The sequence below is a fragment of the Salmo salar genome, chromosome 12, assembly GCF_965601325.2.
Source record: "Salmo salar chromosome 12, fSalSal1, whole genome shotgun sequence".
In the NCBI taxonomy this organism is placed as follows: Eukaryota; Metazoa; Chordata; class Actinopteri; order Salmoniformes; family Salmonidae; genus Salmo; species Salmo salar.
The window spans coordinates 6,487,185-6,514,203 of record NC_138302.1 but is presented as its reverse complement, the minus strand read 5'-3'; the positions used below and the strand labels follow the sequence as shown (position 1 = coordinate 6,514,203).

Here is a 27,019-nt window from a genome sequence, read left to right as displayed (position 1 = left end):
TTTAAGTTTGTATTGATTAATTTTACTATGTTATTGAATATATACATTTCATTTCACTCTCTCATGTTTTACCTTCAGTCTATGCCTATTTCTATAACACAATGCACATAGCTGATTATCTTATGGAGTAGATGCAAATTAACTGTCTTTAGTAAATATAATTGTAAGTTTAATAGTCTATTTTTCTCCAGATCAAACGTGTTGGTCTTTCAGCCAAAGCACCCCATACAAAAGCAATCAGTTGATATAATAAAGAACAAACATTAAAAAAAAATCAAGCTATATGAATCAGACAGTCGTAGGTCAGATGGTTGAAAATCAGATTCATATCGTGATTTGAAATGCCAATGTTTACAGTAGGCAAAAATCATTTTGTGGTCTTCGTTTTTGTTGTTAGTGACACTCTCCAGTCTCCACTGCCGTGGTTCTGAACTCGCCACGGCATACCCTGCATTTCCACCGCACTAGCTAACAGTAGCTGTCCGTGGTCCTGAAAGAAAACGCCGGCGCACTATTAGAAAAGGCGCACAGGTTAACATACACAGTTCTTCATTTTACCTGGGCCTTTTCCAATATAGTAAAGCTACAACGTTCTGTTTGGAACAAATTAATGCAAATCTGAGACTTAAAGGTCACTTGTTTCCTTCTGTCTTTCTACTGGAAGACTGTTAGTTCAATGGATAAAGGAACTGGATCCTTTCTTTCCAAATGCCACCCTATTCCCTTGGAAAGTGCACTACTTTTGACAAGCGGACTAGGCACATAGTACAGTGTGCATACATTAGATATGAGCAGTGGATTGGGCTGATCAACTGTAGTACTTAGTGAATGTCTCAGTAATGAGACAAGAATCATCAAAAGTGATGAGAATGTAGCATTTTGGCCGACTGACCTTGAACTTCACAATTCATATCAAAGTATATTATAATACATAGGACTACATGTGTATCAGCATAGCTTACACACATATGGATTGTATATACAGTATATATAATGCTATTACATATATTACTTTACCTGCATTAAATATGTTGGATATAGGCCTACCCCTGAGTCATATTGGCATGCAACATGTTTAGCGCATAGAGGCATCTGCTTGGTCTATCTATCTGCTTGGTCTCCAGGCTGGCTGTCCACGGAAAATATTTAATGAAGGTGAAAGCAAAATAATTTCACAACTGTTTTTTTTTTTAATAGGCAGTGAGAATTAATTTTCATAATTGTTGCTTATTAGGAATATGATGTGCCGGGGACCATGGCAATAGAGGTGGGGTTATGCAGCCTTGTGGGTAATGGGTATAGGGGTTGAAAGGCCACATATAGACTGTTGAGTGTCTATTTTTGAACTTCTAGAAGCATCAATATCGATGTAACAATGTTTATATAAGCATTTCTATACATACACTTGTTTTCTGCCATGAACCTTTATACACCCCTAGGAAACATTTGTAAGAGTTCATCTCTCGTCATAGAGTCCCCCAAAAATATGTTTTTGTTGGTTTTTTTTGTGCATGAATTAAACATAATTATGCAATCCCATATACCTGGTGGCCATGGGGTGCTCAGTAGCGCCACCAACAGTTGACCTTTCCCCAAACTTTGATGATTTTATTTAATCAAGAATAGATGAACATATCCAAACGTTATTTGACGTGAAGGTTTAGTAAGGGGTCCTTATTAAATCAAAAGAATCACACATGTCAAACTTAAATAGTTATGCCGAAAAACACATTTCAAAAAGTGCACTACTTCAGACATTGAATTGGCATGTGCTGATGCAGTACGGTGTTATGTATGTCCTAATGAATGTACGTATCATTCTACACATCAATTAGAATGATATTGGCGAAGATATTGATAAAAAACAAACCGGTTAGCGTTAGTAAAATAAACTACAAAATGGCGCCACATTTGTAGTTCACAACTTTTCCGGGTTTTGTAACATAAGAATTTATCTGTTACACCAATTATTTAATAGAATCCGACAATGTTTACGACATTCAAATGAAAGTAACATTGCGCAAGCATAATTTATGAATAGTTTAAAAATGTAATCAGAAAATTCAGAAACATAGTCTATTACGTCACGGGCATTGCGACGCACATAACCAAAACAAACTCTGACCGAACGACCAAACCGACGACGTGGCCAAACGCTGTGACAACACAGATATATACGTGCATGTTCACAATTCTCCCACTATGTCAGACCTGCCTGCATAACTTTCATTTTTTCCCATCAAATTTTAATAATAATACGGTGTTGCTAATATTATCGTTAAGAGTATGTCACTTGCAACTGGCCTGTTCAGGATGGGACAACCCCCAAGTTATTTTCTAGGAGGGAGGTGTCTTGGCCCATAGCTTTGCTGTATATCAGTTTGACAGAGTCCTGGTGTCTTCTGAGGCTGCTGACTCTCCTCTGAAGCATGGAGAAGAGACCTCTGCTCCCAGCTTCCGACTGATTCAATTGCCAGCCTAACACCAACAATCGTAATGTGTAGGGTAAATACAATGAAGTATTCCTTAAATACAATAGCAGTTACAGGGTGCCAACATCAATTGTACATATTAATGAAAGTTCCCCTACTTTGCCTGCTTAGGTCAGGTGCCACATGTGAAGCAAGGTCTTGCACATTCTCCGATTCCCTCTTTAGGCTTTCCCAGTGCTGCTTGACTTCCTTTAGGACAATTAACTCCTCCTCCTTCAGCCGTCTCAGGAGCATCACCCGGTCAAAGGCTGTTTTCTTTGTGAGTAGGTCAGCTGTAAATTCATAAGAATGCAATGTGGATTTGTAACTTTGGCAGTGCTGGCAGTGCTGTCTGTGTTTGCGCAACTGAACAAACACAGATAGCAAAACAGAAACATAGTTATTGTGACACACAAACATACTACTTACTTTGTCCATGCAGCTCCCAAGGCCATGCATGAAGGTCTGCAGAAAAGATCTCATCTGCAGATGGTATTGCTGAATTTGGTACAAGGGTGTTGTACTCCTCTATGGCAGCTGTCAATTTGGCCTTTTCTTCCAATATCTTTCTGCGCAGAGGGTGTCTTTTCTTTCATCCATCAGTCATCAAAACAAAAGGAGAATGGAATTATTTGTTAAATTGCAAGGCTTTGAAATGAAAGAGAAATGAAGTGTGTGCAATTCAATATTCATGAAATGTAACAAACCTGTCTGACAGTAGAGGTTCTGTTTCCTTTGTTTGATGCTCAGAAACAGGAGTTCAGTTGTTCTCTGTCGTACCTGGGGACCATCCATGTTCTCAGCTGTTTCCTCTGAAATACAATACATCTATAAATTAACAACGCATCTCCAACGGTGAGTAGTTGCACTCACTTCCTGGAGGAACATAGGGCCTGTGAAGGTTTCTGTAATAAATGATTTGTTATGTGGGGGGTGAGTGAGCCCCAACCTGGAGAACCAGGGAATGTTTTGTCTGCCTCCTACCCTTCCACCTGTCCGGCTTGATTGCACCTGCCGGTGGGGTTAGCTCTCAGGGTCACTGGAGTACGCAAGCCTCTCCACTACATCAAGGTGACAGTCCAGGAGACAAGCATGCTGGGTGAACAGGCTGGGCAGTCAAAGTACTGTATATCACAGACCTGATCAATTTCAGAGCGGCAGTACGTCCACTCAAAGAAGCTTTTTTGAAAAGTGTCCCCACAGATCATTCCGTTCTGGTAAGGGAAAAATACATATAGAAAATATACGAAATAACTTACAACAATAGTATAAACAAAACATACTATAATTCACTATGGCTGACTGGATTTGAGTTAAAGCAGGGCCAGTACATAGTGTTGACAGCAAAGTAGGTGAAAGCCAATGCAAAAGTAGGATGAGTACTTATGTTGTAAAGAGCAGGACATATTGGATGCAAGAGGGGCACAGATAAGGGGCACAGATAAGGGGCACAGATAAGGGGCACAGATAAGGGGCATGGCAGGACAGTGGTGCAGAAGGCTAACACATCCTGTAGCAAGAGACCTGAAGTTTTAACGTAGTTGTAGTACTGGAAATAAAATGATGTTACACAAAGTGTTGTAACAAAATGTAACATAGTTAACCTGAAGTCACACATTGGTAAAGCTGAGTATAATTTATTGTTACCCTGCCAAAGAAGTCAGTTCGCTGCTCCAAAATCCGCATAAACGCCAGACGGGACATTTCTGGGGCTGACACTTTCAGCTCCTCAAAAGAGCTGAACAGATCTACCTGGTATATGCTGTCACAGTTGACGGTGGCTGGCCAGTACCCATTCTTTATCAGATCTGCCAAGTTTGCTGTCCAGGTGCTGAGACAGGTTGTGCAGGTCAGCACTGGCACTGTGACATTGTAGAGACCTTTAGGGAAAGAAATGTAGTCTGAATTAATGTTGTTTTACATAGCATTGCTACATCACTGTTTGGTTCTTGTAGATATTGCACATACCATTTATTCCTACGAGGATGATACGTTTCCCAGGGCCAACATGGATGGTGCTAGTCAGGCAACCACATATCACCTCTGGTACGTCCAATGGTAAGAAACAATCTAGGGACAATATTTATATACAACAATAAACAAGAATACATTTGAACTTTGATATAATACATTCAGCCGCCAAAATAATTAAAACACACCCTGTTCATGAAGTGCATATTTGCCATCAGTGTGGAGAGATATGGCTGTAGTTGGAGGAAGGGGCTCCATCAGTGTGGAGAGATATGGCTGTAGTTGGAGGAAGGGGCTCCATCAGTGTGGAGAGATATGGCTGTAGTTGGAGGAAGGGGCTCCATCAGTGTGGAGAGATATGGAGGTGGTTGGAGGAAGGGGCGTGTAGAACCCCTCCATCAGTGTGGAGAGATATGGAGGTGGTTGGAGGAAGGGGCGTGTAGAACCCCTCCATCAGTGTGGAGAGATATGGCTGTAGTTGGAGGAAGGGGCGTGTAGAACCCCTCCATCAGTGTGGAGAGATATGGAGGTGGTTGGAGGAAGGGGCGTGTAGAACCCCTCCATCAGTGTGGAGAGATATGGCTGTAGTTGGAGGAAGGGGCGTGTAGAACCCCTCCATCAGTGTGGAGAGATATGGCTGTAGTTGGAGGAAGGGGTGTGTAGAACCCCTCCATCAGTGTGGAGAGATATGGAGGTGGTTGGAGGAAGGGGCGTGTAGAACCCCTCCATCAGTGTGGAGAGATATGGCTGTAGTTGGAGGAAGGGGCGTGTAGAACCCCTCCATCAGTGTGGAGAGATATGGAGGTGGTTGGAGGAAGGGGTGTGTAGAACCCCTCCATCATGGACTGTCTGTTGTGCAGGGGAACTTTGCATGTGTAGAGACATCGCAGTCTTCGCAATAAAGCTGTTTCGGCAGACAGTCTCTACATGGCAGAATAGCCCTTTTCACATTGCATGACTGACAGATCTTCTGAGAAGCATGCTCTGCAGCCAGCAGAGAATCTACAATCTCAGGCCTGGACTCCCTCCACCTATCCTGTGAGAGTTCCTTCCTCACACTCCAACTGTGTGATGCACCAGGCACAACAGGATTTGAACACTCGGGGTCTTCTAAATCAGCTAGGAGGATGTTAATTTCTCGATGAAGTATTGCTTTTTTTGAAAACACAAAAATGGGAAAAGGATTAAATTAAGAATATTATATAATTAATCTATTAAAACGCACATAGCGCTGTAAGTAGGTGACAGCAAATATATCTCTGCACAATCTATGGTGTGACAAGCCAAAAACCTCAGCTTTGATTCTACAGTAAATTCAATTACAGGGCAGACCAAAATATTGAGTAAAGTCTAAATTGGAATATCAAACAATAGAACTTGATCCCATCGTCGAATAGAAATTCTGAATGTTCTTAAAACAGCAAAAACACACTGAGTGTACAAAACATTTCCCTGACAAACTGACCAGGTGAAAGCTATGATCCCTTATTGATGTCACCTGCTAAATCCACTTCAGTGTCGATAAAGAGGAGGAGACAGATTAAAGGAGGATGTTTAAGCCTCGAGACAATTGAGACATGGATTGTGTGTGTGTGCCATTCAGAGGGTGACTGGGCAAGACAAAATAATTAAGTGCCTTTGAAAGGGTGCCAGGTGCTAGGTAGTAGGTGCCAGGTCCAAAGGTTTGTGTCAAGAACTGCAACGCTGCTGGGTTTTTCACGATCCACATTTACCCGTGTGTATCAAGAATGGTCCACCACCCAAAGGACATCCAGCCAACTTGATACAACTGTGGGAAGCATTTGAGTCAACATGGGCCAGCATCCCTGTGGAACGCTTTCGACACCTTGTAGAGTCCATGCCCTGACGAATTGAGGCTGTTCTGAGGGCAAAAGGGAGTGCAACTCAATACTAGGAATATTTTGTACACTCAGTGTATTTTGACGACAGAGTAAACTCTCCTCAAAGGCAAATGCTTCCAGCTTCCACAATTACAGACAGTGGTTGCTAAAGGAAAGACACTATGTAAACATTCCAATAGTGGATTTGAGTGAATTCAACTAAGATTAATTCCATAATGTGGAATGGCAGATTGCTTCATATTAAAGGAAATGTGCAGGAAAAAGCTCTGCCAGGATGTTGTTATTGCCCTCCCCTACAGAAGTATTTGGACAGTGATGCTAAAATGTTGAATTTGTCTCTATACTCCAGCATTTTGAATTGCTTTGTCGAGAAGCTACCTACAAGTAAGCATTTCGTTGGATGGTGTTACCATCAGTGTCCTGTACATACGACTAATAAAACTTGCAACTAGACATAAAGTGTTTTCATTTCGAAACGGTAAATCAGAAAAGTCTGAAAATACCCTGAAATAAAAGGTGACATTCTGTACTGTAACCTCATATCAAACATTTGATCTCAAATCTGAAATTCTGGAGACTTGAGCCACATTTAAAAATGTTGCATCACTGTCAAAATAAAGATGTAGTGCAGTATAATTCAGTAACACCAAGATGACCCCAATTTTGAAAGTAAAACAATTTAAACATAACTATTTCTTCATCAATGTTTAAAACTGGAGCAGATTCCAATCCACTGGTCCTTGTGTCTAAAATAAGATCTGCAAAAAAGGAAAGGATTAGACTTAAAGGGGCTTTCAGAAGTTGATAAAGCCATTTTTGGATTTATATTAATGATATATACCCATTGATTCTAGAAGATTATAACTTATTAATGCCTCATTAGTTTAATTCAACTGTCGTAACCCATCAGAACCCAAACTAGAAGCTTGTTTTAGTCAATGTTTGCAAACAAAGTAAATGTAAAAAAAAAACACTGTATAGCCCTAAAACATGGTTAAAACTATTATTTTAATTACATTGATGGTAAGTTATTGCATCCATAACTCTGTCAATAAATTGAAAGTGGTTACATTTCGCCAACCCCATCACTCAGCTTTTAACTGTAGCACGCGCTCCAGCAGGTATATCTCTCTGGTCACCCCTAAAGCCAACTCCTCCTTTGGTCTCTCTCCTTCCAGTTCTCTGCTGCCAATGACTGGAACGAACTACAAAAATCTCTGAAACTGGAAACACTTATCTCCCTCACTAGCTTTAAGCACCAGCTATCAGAGCAGCTCCCAGATCACTGCACCTGTACATAGCCCATCTATAATTTAGCCCAAACTACTACCTCTTCCCCTACTGTATTTATTTATTTTATTTATTTTGCTCCTTTGCACCATATTATTTATATTTTAACTTTGAACTTTCTTCAAACTACAAATCTACCATTCCAGTGTTTTACTTGCAATACTTTATTTACTTTGCCACCATGGCCTTTTTTGCCTTTACTTCCCTTATCTCACCTCATTTGCTCACATTGTATATAGTCTTATTTTTTTCTACTGCATCATTGATTGTATGTTGTTTTACTCCATGTGTAACTCTGTGTTTTTGTATGTTGTCGAACTGCTTTGCTTTATCTTGGCCAGGTCGCAATTGTAAATGAGAACTTGTTCTCAACTTGCCTACCTGGTTAAATAAAGGTGAAATAAATAAATAAATAAAAAAATAAAAAAACCAAAACAGGGGAGGAGAGTGTGCTTTGTTATTGTTTCAACTACTGAATAAAAACACACTAAATGAATTACAAGGCCACTGAATAACAAGGAATTGTATAGATTAATATATTCAATCGCTCATCAATACCTGATTCTTCCTCCTCGGTGACAAACGTTTGATATGCTGTGATACAGTATGTTTGAAAGGAAAAAGTCAGCTCAGGGACCAATAAAATGAAACACCTAGACGGGAGGAAGCTTACCAACAGAAGTGGATGTAGTTGCCTTCCTGGTTTGAGGAACAATCTGTCCTCTCTCATCCCTTTGTCTCCATCTGAACCTAATCCCTTGTTTTGTCTTTTTCTTCTTATTTTCCTAAAAAGTGCATTTCAATGATCATGGCTGGCCCACTAATAAAAGTCTCCCACAAGCATGGCTTGCTTGTGCACATATGGAGCACAAGCAATACTGTTATTTTCACATAAGGGGAAGTGATTTGTCAGCTGAGGAAAGGCACCTGCAGTAGGACCCACGTTCTGGCTCACTCACACAGCTAACGTGTAGAAGTTCACAAGGATGCTAACAAGTGCACCCTTGTGCCTAATACTCAATGGGCAATACCATTGATGCCCGTATTCAGGTCATATCACAGAGTCTACGTTTAAATTCACATTTGTGCCATGTGGGGTCTACTTTGACAAACAAAAAGCAATGATAAATCATAACGCTGTGGTGCTGGGGTTGTGTTGGGAATATTTATGCACGTATGGGAGCTATAGGGGTTATATTACCGGTAATGTACAACTTGTTACATTACCCGTTCTGGGTTGAGCTCCTCAGCCAGCCTTTTTGCCTCGTTAATGGCCTCATCCAGTTGGTCTTGGGGGTCCTCAGAGGGCATACCATCTCAAAAGAAACTTCCAATCCTAACACATTCCTTCACATACAGTCGTGGCCAAAAGTTTTGAGAATGACACAAATATTAATTTTCACAAAGTCTGCTGCCTCGGTCTGTATGATGGCAACTTGCATATACTCCAGAATGTTATGAAGAGTGATCAGATGAATTGCAATTAATTGCAAAGTCCCTCTTTGAATCCCCCAAAAACATTTCCACTGCATTTCAGCCCTGCCACAAAAGGACCAGCTGACATCATGTCAGTGATTCTCTCGTTAACACAGGTGTGAGTGTTGACGAGGACAAGGCTGGAGATCACTCTGTCATGCTGATTGAGTTTGAATAACAGACTGGAAGCTTCAAAAGGAGGGTGGTGCTTGGAATCATTGTTCTTCCTCTGTCAAACATGGTTACCTGCAAGGAAACACGTGCTGTCATCATTGCTTTGCACAAAAAGGGCTTCACAGGCAAGGATATTGCTGCCAGTAAGACTGCACCTAAATCAACCATTTATCGGATCATCAAGAACTTCACGGAGAGCGGTTCAATTGTTGTGAAGAAGGCTTCAGGGCGCCCAAGAAAGTCCAGCAAGCGCCAGGACCGTCTCCTAAAGTTGATTCAGCTGCGGGATCGGGGCACCACCAGTACAGAGCTTGCTCAGGAATGGCAGCAGGCAGGTGTGAGTGCATCTGCACGCACAGTAAGGCAAAGACTTTTGGAGGATGGCCTGGTGTCAAGAAGGGCAGCAAAGAAGCCACTTCTCTCCAGGAAAAACATCAGGGACAGACTGATATTCTGTAAAAGGTACAGGGATTGGACTGCTGAGGACTGGGGTAAAGTCATTTTCTCTGATGAATCCCCTTTCCGATTGTTTGGGGCATCTGGAAAAAAGCTTGTCCGGAGAAGACAAGGTGAGCGCTACCATCAGTCCTGTGTCATGCCAACAGTAAAGCATCCTGAGACCATTCATGTGTGGGGTTGCTTCTCAGCCAAGGGAGTGGGCTCACTCACAATTTTGCCTAAGAACACAGCCATGAATAAAGAATGGTACCAACACATCCTCCAAGAGTAACTTCTCCCAACCAACCAGGAACAGTTTGGTGATGAACAATGCCTTTTCCAGCATGATGAAGCACCTTGCCATAAGGCAAAAGTGATAACTAAGTGGCTCAGGGAACAAAACATAGATATTTTGGGTCCATGACCAGGAAACTCCCAAGACCTTAATCCCATTGAGAACTTGTGGTCAATCCTCAAGAGACAGGTGGACAAACAAAAACCCACAAATTCTGACAATCTCCAAGCATTGATTATGCAAGAATGGGCTGCCATCAGTCAGGATGTGGCCCAGAAGTTAATTGACAGCATGCCAGGGCGGATTGCAGAGGTCTTGAAAAAGAAGGGTCAACACTGCAAATATTGACTCTTTGCATCAACTTCATGTAATTGTCAATAAAAGCCTTTGACACTTATGAAATGCTTGTAATTATACTTCAGTATTCCATAGTAACATCTGACAAAAATATCTAAAGACACTGAAGCAGCAAACTTTGTGGAAATTAATATTTGTGTCATTCTCAAAACTTTTGGCCACGACTGTAGTAACCTCCCCTGTCTATGAGAAAAGCTGCATGTCATTGATAGCGTGTGTTTTACTATGTCCTGCACGTCACTAAAGGTCTTCATCCTCCTCCACACGCAGACTGACTGATCTACAAATCACTTTGCATAACAAATACATATCTATTATTACTTACAGATCAGTCACTCTGTCACCATTTACCAACAATGCACTATTAGTCTGTCACTTCGTTGTTTATGTTATTCTATGACATGTCTGCAACTCCGTTTCTTAAACGCTACAGTGTCTACAGGTTTCGATCAATTTAGATTTTAGACTAGTTAGGACCTCCTCTCACCTGATTGTCTGTCTTAGCAGGATTTCATCAACTCCTTTACGTCCCTCCTATTGTCCCTCTGTCCTTCCAAGGAGAAGTCACAAGATGAATACAGATTAAGTGGCAATGTGTATTTCTTTCAAGATGAAAAGAGGAAAAAGGGGAATATATAGCCTAATGTATAGGTGGCTAAAATAATAAGTGATATCCAAATATACGCAAGTAATGCAACAAAAATATCCACACATTCTATGTTGTCTATGCAACTTTCTTTATTCACCTTAGTTACGTAACCTTCCTTACTGGTTTAACACGTTTTTTAAACCAAACACTTTAACAAACAAAAAAACAAATGTGTATGTATGCTGTATTTCTGACAACAAGGGACGAACTGACGACCTACCTGTTATCTGTCCAGGGTCCACACGTCTGGTGTGGGCGAAAAATCGATAAACAACAAATGTCACATGGCCGGATGAGGTAACCATTCTTGTTCTTCTTGTAACTTTCCGGTAGCCGTGAAGCTTTCCGGTGTTTTGCTGCTCATCACAGGTCGACGCAGGTTTTGCACTTGATTTATCGTTCTCATAACCGTAGGTGCAGCCAAGTGGAAATACGAAAGCTTTCTAGCAATTTCGCACTGACGGTAATTTGAACACAAGAACGTTTCTAGTGAAAAGGTGCTTACACTCAGAGCCATGTATTTACCATCAGTCAGCTCATAGTACAATTCCACCATAGCCTTATTACGGGTTAACGTTTTGGTAATTTTACGTTTCCCCAAATGTTATACGAAAAAAAATATGTTTTGGTATTGATGGACAATGATAAGGCTGCCATTGTATTTTCAGTTACATTCTGGTCAATAAAAATGGTTTACACGTTTGTTTTTTTGTAAGAAATAGGCACTACAACTGAATAAAACACCATTAGCCATCATGCATTGCTTACATTCATACTATACTGAAAAGTCGAAAACAGTACATATAGGCATACAACCACAATGTTTTAATAGGGATTAAAAAAAGACAAAATATCTATATATTCATAACGTAAAATAAATAAATATGAAATACAGGTGATCGCGTCTATGGTTGTTGCAAAGGCTTGTGTGTCGTCTACTGGTTAAATTCGTGTCTTTTCGCACGAATTAAGTAGCACAAATTCGTGTCTTTTCGAACGAATTGAACCACACAAAATCGCACAAAAACGCACAAAATCTGCTGAAATACATTTTGTACATATATGCGATAATTGAATGTGAGGCTGGGCTGGAATAAGACATGGGAGAGATGACGATTTTTGAAGAAGAGATGTATTTATAGACTAATACACTTGAAACAAAAAGCCAAACCGAAAACTGCAGACATTACTAGTGCGTCCCCCGCGATCAAACCGCCATTAAAAAAAAAAAAAAAAATGAAACATTTTTAAAACATTTTAGTCATTTAGCAGACGCTCTTATCCAGAGCGTCTTACAGTAGTGAATGCATACATATCATACATTTTTTTCTCCGCACTGGTCCACCTGGTCCCCCGTGGGAAACGAACCCACAACCCTGGCGTTGCAAACACCATGCTCTAGCCTAACATTGACAGCTGCCTTGAAGGACACAAATAAAAACATATTTCTGCTACTAAGATCAGTGAAATGTAGGCTAAACTGACAACGGAGTGAAGAGCAGAAATGTCAACTTGCAAGCAAGTCGCAGCAATGAAGAATTGAGTGCGTAGAATTCTGGCAGGGGTGGGGCTTTTCTGTACAACACCGGAAGTGAAGGCGAAGCTTCGGCTCTTTTGTCTTGTGATTTTTGGCAGAGAGCCACATGTTCAAATATAAGGTCTCGGTCCTCTACCTCCCTAATCTACAAGGTCAGTAGACTAGACATAAATATTCCCATCTGGTTAACTTCGCCTGAACTCTACAATCGACCATAAACGGAAGAATCTACAATGAATCAGGTAAGTTTATATACATTGAAACATTTAAGACAAGGGGTCTTTGTAGCCTACTTCCTGCTTTTACACAGCACCCGATTAACGGTCAAAAATACTATGGGTCACATACACCATTATTGCGGGTGTAGCGAAATGCTATTGACCTTTGTGCTGTTTTTGTACATTAAAATGATGTATTTATTATTTTAAACTCGTTGGGAAGGTTCGTAAGCAACCATTTCACTGTGAAGTCGCATGCTGAAAGTTAAAGGGGCCATGTGCATAAATCGCTCCGCCATTTCCTTGTTGTAAAAATTATAATAGTTTTACCTAATTTCAGTTTATGTGACAAAAGAAGCACGCATAGGGTAAGAGAATCATTGTACCATCTAAACCACTGTGAAATATATTTTACATAACCAACAATATTGTGTTTTGAAGCTGGTGTACGAAACCAAGTATACAGAACAAAAAATATAAACGCAACAATTTAATAGATTTTACTGTTCATTTTACAGTTCATTTGAGGAAATCTGTCAATTCATTAGGCCCTAATCTATACTTTTTACATGACTGGGAATATGGATATGCATCTGTTGGTCACATATCTGTGGAATGCTATCAAAGCCCCCCCCCCCCCCCCAGCACTGTTATATCCTATCAAAGCCCCCCCCACAGCACTCTGTTATATCCTATCAAAGCCCCCCCCCCACAGCACTCTGTTATATCCTATCAAAGCCCCCCCACAGCACTCTGTTATATCCTATCAAAGCCCCCCCACAGCACTCTGTTATATCCTATCAAAGCCCCCCCACAGCACTCTGTTATATCCTATCAAAGCTCCCCCCCACAGCACTCTGTTATATCCTATCAAAGCCCCCCCCACAGCACTCTGTTATATCCTATCGAAGCCCCCCCCACAGCACTCTGTTATATCCTATCGAAGCCCCCCCACAGCACTCTGTTATATCCTATCGAAGCCCCCCCCACAGCACTCTGTTATATCCTATCAAAGCCCCCCCACAGCACTCTGTTATATCCTATCAAAGCCCCCCCACAGCACTCTGTTATATCCTATCAAAGCTCCCCCCCCACAGCACTCTGTTATATCCTATCAAAGCCCCCCCCACAGCACTCTGTTATATCCTATCAAAGCCCCCCCCCCCACAGCACTCTGTTATATCCTATCGAAGCCCCCCCCCCACAGCACTCTGTTATATCCTATCGAAGCCCCCCCCACAGCACTCTGTTATATCCTATCGAAGCCCCCCCACAGCACTCTGTTATATCCTATCAAAGCCCCCCCACAGCACTCTGTTATATCCTATCAAAGCCCCCCCACAGCACTCTGTTATATCCTATCAAAGCTCCCCCCCCACAGCACTCTGTTATATCCTATCAAAGCCCCCCCCCCACAGCACTCTGTTATATCCTATCAAAGCCCCCCCCCACAGCACTCTGTTATATCCTATCAAAGCCTCCCCCCCACAGCACTCTGTTATATCCTATCAAAGACCCCCCCCACAGCACTCTGTTATATCCTATCAAAGACCCCCCCCACAGCTCTCTGTTATATCCTATCAAAGCCCCCCCCCACAGCACTCTGTTATATCCTATCAAAGCCCCCCCCCACAGCACTCTGTTATATCCTATCAAAGCCCCCCCCCCACAGCACTCTCTTATATCCCAACAAAGCCCCCCCCCCACAGCACTCTGTTATATCCTATCAAAGCCCCCCCCACAGCACTCTGTTATATCCTATCAAAGACCCCCCCACAGCTCTCTGTTATATCCTATCAAAGCCCCCCCCCCACAGCACTCTGTTATATCCTATCAAAGCCCCCCCCCACAGCACTCTGTTATATCCTATCAAAGCCCCCCCCCACAGCACTCTGTTATATCTTATCAAAGCCCCCCCCACAGCACTCTGTTATATCCTATCAAAGCCCCCCCCCCACAGCACTCTCTTATATCCCAACAAAGCCCCCCCCACAGCACTCTGTTATATCCTATCAAAGCCCCCCCCACAGCACTCTGTTATATCCTATCAAAGCCCCCCCACAGCACTCTGTTATATCCTATCAAAGCCCCCCCCACAGCACTCTCTTATATCCTATCAAAGCCCCCCCCACAGCTCTCTGTTATATCCTTTCAAAGCCCCCCCCCACAGCACTCTGTTATATCCTATCAAAGCCCCCCCCACAGCACTCTGTTATATCCTATCAAAGCCCCCCCCACAGCACTCTGGTATATCCTATCAAAGCCCCCCCCCCACAGCACTCTGTTATATCCTATCAAAGCCCCCCCCCACAGCACTCTGTTATATCCTATCAAAGCCCCCCCCACAGCACTCTGTTATATCCTATCAAAGCCCCCCCCCACAGCACTCTGTTATATCCTATCAAAGACCCCCCCCACAGCACTCTGTTATATCCTATCAAAGACCCCCCCCCCACAGCTCTCTGTTATATCCTATCAAAGCCCCCCCCACAGCACTCTGTTATATCCTATCAAAGCCCCCCCCCACAGCACTCTGTTATATCCTATCAAAGCCCCCCCCCCCACAGCACTCTCTTATATCCCAACAAAGCCCCCCCCCCACAGCACTCTGTTATATCCTATCAAAGCCCCCCCCACAGCACTCTGTTATATCCTATCAAAGACCCCCCCACAGCTCTCTGTTATATCCTATCAAAGCCCCCCCCCCACAGCACTCTGTTATATCCTATCAAAGCCCCCCCCCACAGCACTCTGTTATATCCTATCAAAGCCCCCCCCCACAGCACTCTGTTATATCCTATCAAAGCCCCCCCCACAGCACTCTGTTATATCCTATCAAAGCCCCCCCCCCACAGCACTCTCTTATATCCCAACAAAGCCCCCCCCCCACAGCACTCTGTTATATCCTATCAAAGCCCCCCCCACAGCACTCTGTTATATCCTATCAAAGCCCCCCCACAGCACTCTGTTATATCCTTTCAAAGCCCCCCCCCACAGCACTCTGTTATATCCTATCAAAGCCCCCCCCACAGCACTCTGTTATATCCTATCAAAGCCCCCCCCACAGCACTCTGGTATATCCTATCCCCCCCCCCCCCCCCCCCCACCCCACAGCACTCTGTTATATCCTATCAAAGCCCCCCCCCACAGCACTCTGTTATATCCTATCAAAGCTCCCCCCCACAGCACTCTGTTATATCCTATCAAAGCTCCCCCCCACAGCACTCTGTTATATCCTATCAAAGCCCCCCCCCCACAGCACTCTGTTATATCCCCCCCCCCCCCCCCCCCCCCCACAGCACTCTGTTATATCCTATCAAAGCTCCCCCCCACAGCACTCTGTTATATCCTATCAAAGCTCCCCCCCACAGCACTCTGTTATATCCTATCAAAGCTCCCCCCCCACAGCACTCTGTTATATCCTATCCCCCCCCCCCCCCCCCCCCCACAGCACTCTGTTATATCCTATCAAAGCTCCCCCCCACAGCACTCTGTTATATCCTATCAAAGCTCCCCCCCACAGCACTCTGTTATATCCTATCAAAGCTCCCCCCCACAGCACTCTGTTATATCCTATCAAAGCCCCCCCCCCCACAGCACTCTGTTATATCCTATCAAAGCCCCCCCCCCCACAGCACTCTGTTATATCCTATCAAAGCCCCCCCCCCCCACAGCACTCTTATATCCTATCAAAGCCCCCCCCCCCCCACAGCACTCTTATATCCTATCAAAGCCCCCCCCCCCCACAGCACTCTGTTATATCCTAAACTCAGACTGAGGCGAAGGTTCACCTTCCAACAGGACAATGACCCTAATCACACAGCCAAGACAACGCAGGAGTGGCTTCGGGACAAGTCTCTGATTGTCCTTGAGTTGCTCAGCCAGAGCAAAAAATTCTAAACTGTTTTTGTTTTGTCATTATGGAGTATTGTGTGTAGATTGATGAGAGAAAAAAACAATTCAATCAATTTTAGAATAAGGCAGTAATGTAACAAAATGTGGATAAAGTCAAGGGGTCTGAATACTTCCCGAATGCACTGCATGAAACATACATGATGGAAAACATGTCTCACACTCAGTCATAGTTAGTGGAATAATGCGTGGATTGGTAAGATTTTGGCACCGTCATGTTGTACTGCCTTGTAACATCTGGTGCATGTATTTCATGAAACACATTTGCTACAACACAAAATTCCTGTTGCTGTGGGAGTGGACTACGGGTCTGTTAGCTATCTTTATCAGGGGAGTGCAGGACCCTTTCAAGGCCGCAAGACAACAGCTCTGTGAATTATAGCCCCCCTTTACTTGACGCTCCGTGCAGAGTATAAGACTAGACAACGTGATGGAACAAAGGAGGAATGTTAAAATGCTATCGGACGTTAACTTTTGAAAATGAGCTAAGCAGAAGCCTACGGCTGGACTATTATTTGTATGTTGGCCGAAGTCCTATTTTTCAGTCGAACGGCAGTGAAAGTGGAGTCCGTCTCTATTCTCCATTTTTCTCTTGTGACTTTACATTGCTGACCACACTGACGCGAGCGTTGCAAAATAAATGTACAACGTGCATGTTATTTAATCATTGCACCCACACTGCTCGCTCGCGCCAACGAGCGTCTGCGTTGCCAAGCGCCAAAATAGAAGTCAGTTCTATTTGTGACACTGAACGCCAGTGCAAGTCCTGCCTCTCCCATCTCCTCATTGGTATATAGAAGCAGATACCCACGTGCCATCTCATTGGTTATACCCACGTGGGTGATTGAAAGATGAACTGAGATCGGGAAGAAAAAGCCTGGAAGGAGGAGAGATGACGAGAAACTATTCGGTTGACCGGTTTATGTGTGTGGATTAATTCGGAGTAGAGGACCTTGTGCATTTCAGATAAAATAACTCAATGTATATCCCAGGACAAATTAGCTAGCAACTGCAAGCTAGCTAATTTAAATTGCCATAAATGTTTAATGCTTTTCGACCTGTCGCCCAAATTATTATAATTGGTTCAGAGTTTTTGATATTTCAACCTGCATGTCGTGATTGCTTTTAGTGTGTGGGGACAAAATCTATTTGCACGCGCGTCCGGTCTGGGCATGGTGTTAGGCAGAGAGTAACGTGTTGAAATGTAACGTCTCGGTCCTCTACCTCCCTAATCTACAAGGTCAGTAGACTAGACATAAACCTTATCATCTGGCTAACTTCTCCTGAACTTTACAGTGTCCCAGAACTGTTTTGAGTTAGTACTACAGGATGCAAATTTCTGTTTGAAAAAGCTAGCCTTAGCTTTTCTAACTGCCTGTGTATATTTGTTCCTAACTTCCCTGAAATGTTGCATATCACGGGGGCTATTCAATGCTAATGCAGAATGCCACAGGATGTTTTTGTGCTGGTCAAGGGCAGACAGGTCTGGAGTGAACCAAGGACTATATATATTCCTAGTTCTACATTTTTTTGAGTGGGGCATGCTTATTTAAGATGGTGAGGAAGGCACTTTTAAAGAATAGCCAGGCATCATCTACTGACGGGATGAGGTCAATGTCATTCCAGGATACCCCGGCCAGGTCGATTAGAAAGGCCTGCTCGCAGAAGGGTTTTAGGGAGCGTTTGACAGTGATGAGGTGTGGTCGTTTGGTCGCAGACCCATTACGGATGCAGGCATGGATGCAGGCATTGAGGCAATGATCGCAGAGGTGTATTTGGAGGGCGAGTTAGTTAGGATGACATCTATAAGGGTGCCCGTGTTTACGCATTTGGGGTTGTACCTGGTAGGTTCGTTGATAATTTGTGTGAGATTGAGGGTATCAAGCTTAGATTGTAGGATGGCCGGGGTGTTAAGCATGTCCCAGTTTAGGTCACCTAATAGCACGAGCTCAGAAGATAGATGGGGGGGCAATCAATTCACATATGGTATCGAGGGCACAGCTGGGGGCAGAGGGAGGTCTATAGCAAGCGGCAACAGTGAGAGACTTGTTTCTGGAAAGGTGAATTTTTAGAAGTAGAAGCTCGAATTGTTTGGGTACAGACTCGGATAGTAATACAGAACTCTGCAGGCTATCTTTGCAGTAGATTGCAACACCGCCCCCTTTGGCAGTTCTGTCTTGGCGGAAAATGTTATAGTTAGCGATGGAGATTTCAGGGTTTTTGGTGGTTTTCCTAAGCCAGGATTCAGACACGAGTGTGCTAAAGGAGTGAGTAAAACAAACTTAGGGAGTAGGCTTCTAATGTTAACATGCATGAAACCAAGGCTTTTATGGTTACAGAAGTCAACAAATGAGAGGGAGTGGAGCTAGGCACTGCAGTACCTGGATTAACCTCCACATCACCAGAGGAACAGAGGAGGAGTAGGATAAGGGGTACGGCTAAAGGCTATAAGAACTGGCCGTCTAGCACGTTCGGAACAGAGAGTAAAAGGAGCAGGTTTCTGGGCACGATAGCATAGATTCAAGGCATGGTGTACAGACAAAGGTAAGGTAGGATGTGAGTACATTGGAGGTAAACCTAGGCATTGAGTAATGATGAGAGAGATATAGTCTCTAGAGACGTTTAAACCAGGTGATGTCATCGCATATGTAGGAGGTGGAACAACATGGTTGTTTAAGGCATATTGAGCAGGGCTAGAGGCTCTACAGTGAGATAAGACAGTAATCACTAACCAGGACAGTAATGGACGAGGCATATTGATATTAGAGAGACGCATGCGTAGCCAAGTGAACATATGGGTCCAGTGAGTGGTTGGGCTGACTGGGGACATGGCGATTCAGACAGTTAGCAGGCCGATGCTAACAAGCTAACAGTTAGTAGGCCGGGGCTAAACAAGCTAGCAGTTAGCAGAACGGGGCTGGTAAGCTAGCAGTTAGCGCTAGCAGTTAGCACTAGCAGTTAGCGCTAGCAGTTAGCAGACCGGGTTAGCAAGCAAGCAGTTGGCAGACCGGGGTTAGTAGACCGGGGCAGGCAAGCTAGCAGTGTCAGTACATTGGTTTATAATCAAATGACTAATCGTGATGTTTTTATAAAAATGATGATTCATTTGACGCATGATTATCAATGTAAACAAACACATTACGGATTCCTTATATTCATGACTGACAAATGGGTTTTTATAACCGATGGCTCAAGTTGTTGGAACCAGACATTTGCTTAAAATCTATTTTATTTTGGTACTTGTTGCAGAGGCCTACTGTAGCATATTATAATTTGTCTCTGGCATCCCTGACCTAGGGGAACAGCACGTGGCCTGGGTAAAGCATATTATAATTGGTCTCTGGCATCCCTGACCTAGGGGAACAGTGTTGGAGAATTTCCAGTACTATGGGGATTTTCCAGTATCTAGACTGTTCTCCCAGAAGTAGTGAGCAGAATCAACATAGGGTTAATTAATAGACATGTATAAGCAGAATAAAGGCTGAGCTCTGGTGAATGTACAGAGCTGGATCAACAGAGTTAACCATTGGACATGTAAAAACAGACCGTAAGCAGAATCCATGGGAGTGTACAGAGCTGGATCAACAGAGTTAACCATTGGACATGTAAAAACAGAACGTAAGCAGAATCCATGGGAGTGTACAGAGCTGGGTCAACATGGAGTTAATCACTGGACATGTAAAAACAGAACGTAAGCAGAATCCATGGGAGTGTACAGAGCTGGGTCAACATGGAGTTAATCACTGGACATGTAAAAACAGAACGTAAGCAGAATCCATGGGAGTGTACAGAGCTGGGTCAACATGGAGTTAATCACTGGACATGTAAAAACAGAACGTAAGCAGAATCCATGGGAGTGTACAGAGCTGGGTCAACATGGAGTTAATCACTGGACATGTAAAAACAGAACGTAAGCAGAAAATGTGTACCTTTTTAGTTAAATTAATATAGGCACCAAAAGCCATGTATCTGTAATAAGAAGTGTTTGTACTAATCAAGTATTATTATAAAAGCACTTATATTAGGAAAGTCTGTGTGTATCTATCTATCTACAATACACTGCTCAAAAAAATAAAGGGAACACTTAAACAACACAATGTAACTCCAAGTCAATCACACTTCTGTGAAATCAAACTGTCCACTTAGGAAGCAACACTGATTGACAATAAATTTCACATGCTGTTGTGCAAATGGAATAGACAACAGGTGGAAATTATAGTCAATAAGCAAGACACCCCCAATAAAGGAGTGGTTCTGCAGGTGGAGACCACAGACCACTTCTCAGTTCCTATGCTTCCTGGCTGATGTTTTGGTCACTTTTGAATGCTGGCGGTGCTTTCACTCTAGTGGTAGCATGAGACGGAGTCTACAACCCACACAAGTGGCTCAGGTAGTGCAGCTCATCCAGGATAGCACATCAATGCGAGCTGTGGCAAGAAGGTTTGCTGTGTCTGTCAGCGTAGTGTCCAGAGCATGGAGGCGCTACCAGGAGACAGGCCAGTACATCAGGAGACGTGGAGGAGGCCGTAGGAGGGCAACAACCCAGCAGCAGGACCGCTACCCCCGCCTTTGTGCAAGGAGGAGCAGGAGGAGCACTGCCAGAGCCCTGCAAAATGACCTCCAGCAGGCCACAAATGTGCATGTGTCTGCTCAAACGGTCAGAAACAGACTCCATGAGGGTGGTATGAGGGCCCGACGTCCACAGGTGGGGGTTGTGCTTACAGCCCAACACCGTGCAAGACGTTTGGCATTTGCCAGAGAACACCAAGATTGGCAAATTCGCCACTGGCGCCCTGTGCTCTTCACAGATGAAAGCAGGTTCACACTGAGCACGTGACAGACGTGACAGAGTCTGGAGACGCCGTGGAGAACGTTCTGCTGCCTGCAACATCCTCCAGCATGACCGGTTTGGCGTTGGGTCAGTCATGGTGTGGGGTGGCATTTCTTTGGGGGGCCGCACAGCCCTCCATGTGCTCGCCAGAGGTAGCCTGACTGCCATTAGGTACCGAGATGAGATCCTCAGACCCCTTGTGAGACCATATGCTGGTGCGGTTGGCCCTGGGTTCCTCCTAATGCAAGACAATGCTAGACCTCATGTGGCTGGAGTGTGTCAGCAGTTCCTGCAAGAGGAAGGCATTGATGCTATGGACTGGCCCGCCCGTTCCCCAGACCTGAATCCAATTGAGCACATCTGGGACATCATGTCTCGCTCCATCCACCAACGCCACGTTGCACCACAGACTGTCCAGGAGTTGGCGGATGCTTTAGTCCAGGTCTGGGAGGAGATCCCTCAGGAGACCATCCGCCACCTCATCAGGAGCATGCCCAGGCGTTGTAGGGAGGTCATACAGGCACGTGGAGGCCACACACACACTACTGAGCCTCATTTTGACTTGTTTTAAGGACATTACATCAAAGTTGGATCAGGCTGTAGTGTGGTTTTCCACTTTAATTTTGAGTGTGACTCCAAATCCAGACCTCCATGGGTTGATACATTGGATTTCCATTGATTATTTTTGTGTGATTTTGTTGTCAGCACATTCAACTATGTAAAGAAAAAAGTATTTAATAAGATTATTTCTTTCATTCAGATCTAGGATGTGTTGTTTAAGTGTTCCCTTTATTTTTTTGAGCAGTATATATATATACATATATATATATATATATGTGTATATGTATGTATGTATGTATGTATGTATGTATGTATGTGTGTGTATATATATATATATGTGTGTGTGTGTGTGTGTGTGTGTGTATTAATACTATGGCGCCGCCACCAATATAATCTAAACTGAGCAAAGATCAGTCAGATCTAAGATTAGATCATTATTGTGTTTTACCCTTCAGTGAACTAACATGAGAACTTCACTGTCCTCTTTTTTTGGATTTACAGGAAACACCTATCGCACCCCCCTCCTCCCTCCAACCCTCCTCCCCCTCCACCCTCCTGGAGTCCCCGTGTCGTGCCTCTCCCGGTAGCGCCTTACTGCTGGGTATGAAGAGGTTGTCTGTGCTGCTGGTGGACTGCAGGAAAAGAACAGTGCTGAGTGGGTTTATGCTCTTACATACATTTATTTTGGGACACTCCCTAGATGTTCTATTTTGGGACACTCCCTAGATGTTCTATTTTGGGACACTCCCTAGATGTTCTATTTTGGGACACTCCCTAGATGTTCTTAATTACCATTCAATACAATCACTAACCTTCTTAAAATGTAGAATCATTAGAAGCACTTCTACCCCATTGGTTACATTGACGATTTTAACCGATCCGAAATGCTAAAATCCGATCACAAGAGTTTGAAAAGCTGGGCCTTGGTCTGTCTTCGATATGAAGAAGGAACCCTAACTGTCTGTCGTTGTTTCACAGGGGACAGCCGTAACCGTCGCTCTCTCAGTAGAAGAGGCATATCTGGGGAGGCTAACCAACATGATGCTGACGAGGCAGAGAACAGTCTCTCCAGATCAGAACACCTCAAACACCAGCAGAGATTTACAGGGAAGAAACCTTACCACTGCTCTGACTGTGGAAAGAGTTTCACCTCTTCAGCAAAACTTAAAACACACCAGAGAATTCATACTGGAGAGAAACCTTATAGCTCTTCAGACTGCAGGATAAGTATTTCGCAAGTAGGAAACCTAACAAAACACCAGCTGACCGACACAGGAGAGAAACCTTTTAGCTGTGATCAATGTGGGGGGAGATTCACAAAGTCAGGAGCCCTGACAATTCACCAACGAATACACACAGGAGCAAAACCGTTTCACTGCACAGACTGTGGGAAGAGTTTTGTTCAATTAGGCAACCTGAAAATTCATCTGCGGACACACACACAAGAGAAGCCTTATCACTGCTTTGTCTGTGAGAAGAGCTTTTCAACATCACAGGGTAATAAGGTGCACCAGAGAACACACACCGGAGAGAAGCCTTACCACTGCTCTGACTGTGGGAAGAGTTTTTCTCATTCAAGAAATCTGATAAAGCACCAGCGCATACACACAGGAGAGAAACCGTACAGCTGTGATCAATGTGGGAAGAGATTTACTAGCTTAGACTCCCTGATACAACACCAGAGAATACACACTGGAGAGAAGCCTTACCATTGTTCGGACTGCGGGAAGAATTTTACTCAGGCAAGCAACCTGAAAACACACCAGCGCAGACACCTAGGCCAGAAGCTTCACCACTGTTCAGATTGTGGAAGTAACTTTTCAGCATCAAGGGGTTTAGAGCTGCACCAGCGAACACACACAGGTGAGAAACCTTACTACTGCTTCAGCTGTAGTAAGAGTTTTGCTAGATTAGATGGACTGATAGTGCACCAGCGGACACACACAGGCGAGAAGCCTTTTAGCTGTGATCAGTGTGGGAAGAGATTTGCTCAGTCAGCACACTTGACTGTACACCGGAGAACACACACTGGAGAGAAACCATACCATTGCTCAGACTGTGGAATGAGCTTTATTAATTCAAGTCACCTGAAGGTACATCAGAGAGTACACACAGGAGAGAAGCCTTATAACTGTGATGTATGTGGCAAAAGTTTTGTTACATCAGGAAGTCTGGCTTCACACCTTCGAACCCACACTGGAGAGAGGCCTTACCATTGTACCGACTGTGGGACAAGCTTTGGCAGGTCATACCATTTAAAATCGCACCAGAAAACACACACAGGAGAGAAGCCTTACCATTGTGCCGACTGTGGGAAAAGCTTTGCCGGGTCAGGCGGTTTAAAATTACACCAGAGAACACACACAGGAGAGAAGCCTTACCCCTGCTCTGACTGCGGAATGAGCTTAACCACTTCAGGCGGACTTAAAAGACACAAGAGAACACACACAGGAGAGAAACCATTCCACTGCTCTGACTGTGGGAAAAGATTTGCTCAGTCTGGGCAGTTGATTTTACACCAGCGAATACACACTGGCGAAAAGCCTTACCACTGCTCAGACTGTGGGCTGCGTTGTACTACTTCAGGGGATTTAAAAGTGCACCTGCGAACACACACTGGAGAGAAGCCTTTTGGCTGTGATCAGTGTGGGAAGAGGTTCGCTCAGTCAGGAAGCCTGGTTGGACACAAGAGAACACACACTGGAGAGAAGCCTTTTGGCTGTGATCAGTGTGGGAAGAGGTTCAGTCAGTCAGGAACCCTGGCTGGACACAAGAGAAAACACCACACTGGTGGGTAACCTTTCCATTTTTGTTTTTAGCTCAAAACAGTTAATGGTAGACTGGCAGAGAGTAGCTGTGCAGGGTGAGCTTTCTTAAATGTGGCCATGCTTGGTGTAACAAGGAAACTTTAAATAACTGTCCATTTAATTCCACATTTATATTAATTACAATATGAGTGAAATAGTCTGTGTTTGAATGGTGTGGGCGTACCCCAACAACAGAATGGTGTGGGCGTATACCGGTCATTAAAATGATTCATGACAAGTTAACAGTGGATTGGTCAGCTCAGAGAAAGCAGGGAGGTAGCTCCTCCCCCTCTCTCTGCAAGTTTCAGGCAAGTCTGTCCTTTGGGATAAGGCATGGGTCCGTTTTTAAAATGTTCAACCCTGTCTACCATCCAACTCACCATCACCATGATCACCCCTGTCTACCATCCAACTCACCATGATCAAGCCTGTCTACCATGGTCAAGCCTGTCTACCATCCAACTTGGCTGCTATCAGAATAGATGTTCTCTTCTTTCCTTCTCTTGTCTGTATACTGCAGTTCATATTTTACCTGTCAATGAGACAGCCTTTGATATAGCCATGTGTATGAGACAGCCTAACCAATCACAATAAAGCTTTGATATAACCATGTGTATGAGACAGCCTAACTAATAAAGCTTTGATATAACCATGTGTATGAGACAGCCTAACTAATAAAGCTTTGATATAACCATGTGTATGAGACAGATTAACTAATAAAGCTTTGATATAACCATGTGTATGAGACAGCCTAACTAATAAAGCTTTGATATAACCATGTGTGTGTAAAGAAGGTTAATTGAATGTTTTAAAGTATGGGACAAGAGGTCTGCCCTTCTCGCTCCTTCCTCATTGTAAATGCATCTCAAACTGGTTCCATCCATCTCAACTATATTGCAACAAAGAGCCAGGAGATTAGAGTTGTTGCTAAATAACCAGCGTAGTAAAACTTGGTTTGGATGAAAAGCTAAAACCATAAAACTATCCCTTTAAGACAAGTGAAAAACTATCCCTTTAAGACAAGTGATCATATTTGATTGTTCACTTTTCTGTCATCTTAGATTGTTTGTGTAGTTTGACATTTCTCGCCATTGGCAGATTTTTATAACTCTTCCAGCTACCTTAAACATAAAAAAACACTTCCATTTGATGTGAGACATATTGACAATATGAGGGTAAAGACATGTCATATGTTGAAATATAAATGTGACAGCTGTCAATGGAGTTCTCAGCCTTACCTGTTTCTCAGTCGATTCTGTTGAGACCGTATCATGGCCTTCATGTCCATCCATCTAACACAGCAGACAGAAACTCTGGTGATCGCTAGGAAACCTCCAAGCAGCCATTTATACAGTAGCTGTGTCCACAGGAAGTAGTCACTGCAGTGGTTTCAGACAGATGAACACCTGATCACAGGAAGTAGTCACTGCAGTAGCTCCAGACAGATGAACACCTGATCACAGGAAATAGTCACTGCAGTAGCTCCAGACAGACCTGATCACAGGAAATAGTCACTGCAGTAGCTCCAGACAGACCTGATCACAGGAAATAGTCACTGCAGTAGCTTCAGACAGACCTGATCACAGGAAATAGTCACTGCAGTAGCTCCAGACAGACCTGATCACAGGGAATAGTCACTGCAGTAGCCCCAGACAGATGCACACCTGATCACAGGAAATAGTCACTGCAGTAGCTCCAGACAGACCTGATCACAGGAAATAGTCACTGCAGTAGCTCCAGACAGACCTGATCACAGGAAATAGTCACTGCAGTAGCTCCAGACAGACCTGATCACAGGGAATAGTCACTGCAGTAGCCCCAGACAGATGCACACCTGATCACAGGAAATAGTCACTGCAGTAGCTCCAGACAGACCTGATCACAGGAAATAGTCACTGCAGTAGCTCCAGACAGACCTGATCACAGGAAATAGTCACTTCAGTAGCTCCAGACAGACCTGATCACAGGAAATAGTCACTGCAGTAGCTCCAGACAGATGAACACCTGATCAAGTCCAAGGCCTCTGTTGATACACAAACTAACAGTCTGAGCAGTGGAGTGTCAGTAGAAGTTATAACTGATTATTCTGAGTAGGAGCAGCTTCCACTTAACTCACCTGTATACTGTGAAAGGTAACTTCCTGTACTTGTGGAACCCTAAGACTAAGGAC

At 43.7% G+C, this 27,019-nt stretch overlaps 1 protein-coding gene and 1 long non-coding RNA gene across 5 annotated transcripts; one reads left to right on the top strand and one right to left on the bottom strand.

The window, feature by feature from the left end:
• Positions 1–496: 496 nt before the first annotated feature.
• LOC123725386 (uncharacterized) lies at positions 497–10,880 on the bottom strand. Of its 4 annotated transcripts, none has more exons than XR_014379564.1 (8): positions 8,822–10,880; positions 4,440–8,379; positions 4,119–4,351; positions 3,456–3,685; positions 3,179–3,283; positions 2,901–3,060; positions 2,591–2,764; positions 497–2,478 (listed from the first exon to the last, which is right to left on the bottom strand). It is a non-coding gene; the product is annotated as an uncharacterized LOC123725386 (long non-coding RNA). The 4 variants fall into 4 exon arrangements; XR_014379565.1 differs by having other exon boundaries at positions 4,440–4,514; positions 4,631–10,876; XR_014379563.1 differs by having other exon boundaries at positions 4,440–10,875.
• Positions 10,881–12,535: 1,655 nt separating this feature from the next.
• On the top strand, positions 12,536–25,627 carry LOC106564490 (uncharacterized). Its single transcript, XM_014130609.3, has 3 exons — positions 12,536–12,762; positions 22,544–22,697; positions 23,021–25,627. The coding sequence occupies exons 1-3, from the start codon at positions 12,754–12,756 to the stop codon at positions 24,838–24,840; spliced, it is 1,983 nt and encodes a 660-aa protein (XP_013986084.1). The 5' UTR covers positions 12,536–12,753; the 3' UTR covers positions 24,841–25,627.
• Positions 25,628–27,019: the final 1,392 nt, after the last annotated feature.

What these genes read in the sequence shown, in the direction of transcription:
- LOC106564490 (XM_014130609.3), top strand. An exon ending in CAGGAAAAGAACAGTGCTGA is followed by an intron (nt 22,698 to 23,020) that starts GTGGGTTTATGC and finishes GTTGTTTCACAG; the next exon opens with GGGACAGCCGTAACCGTCGC.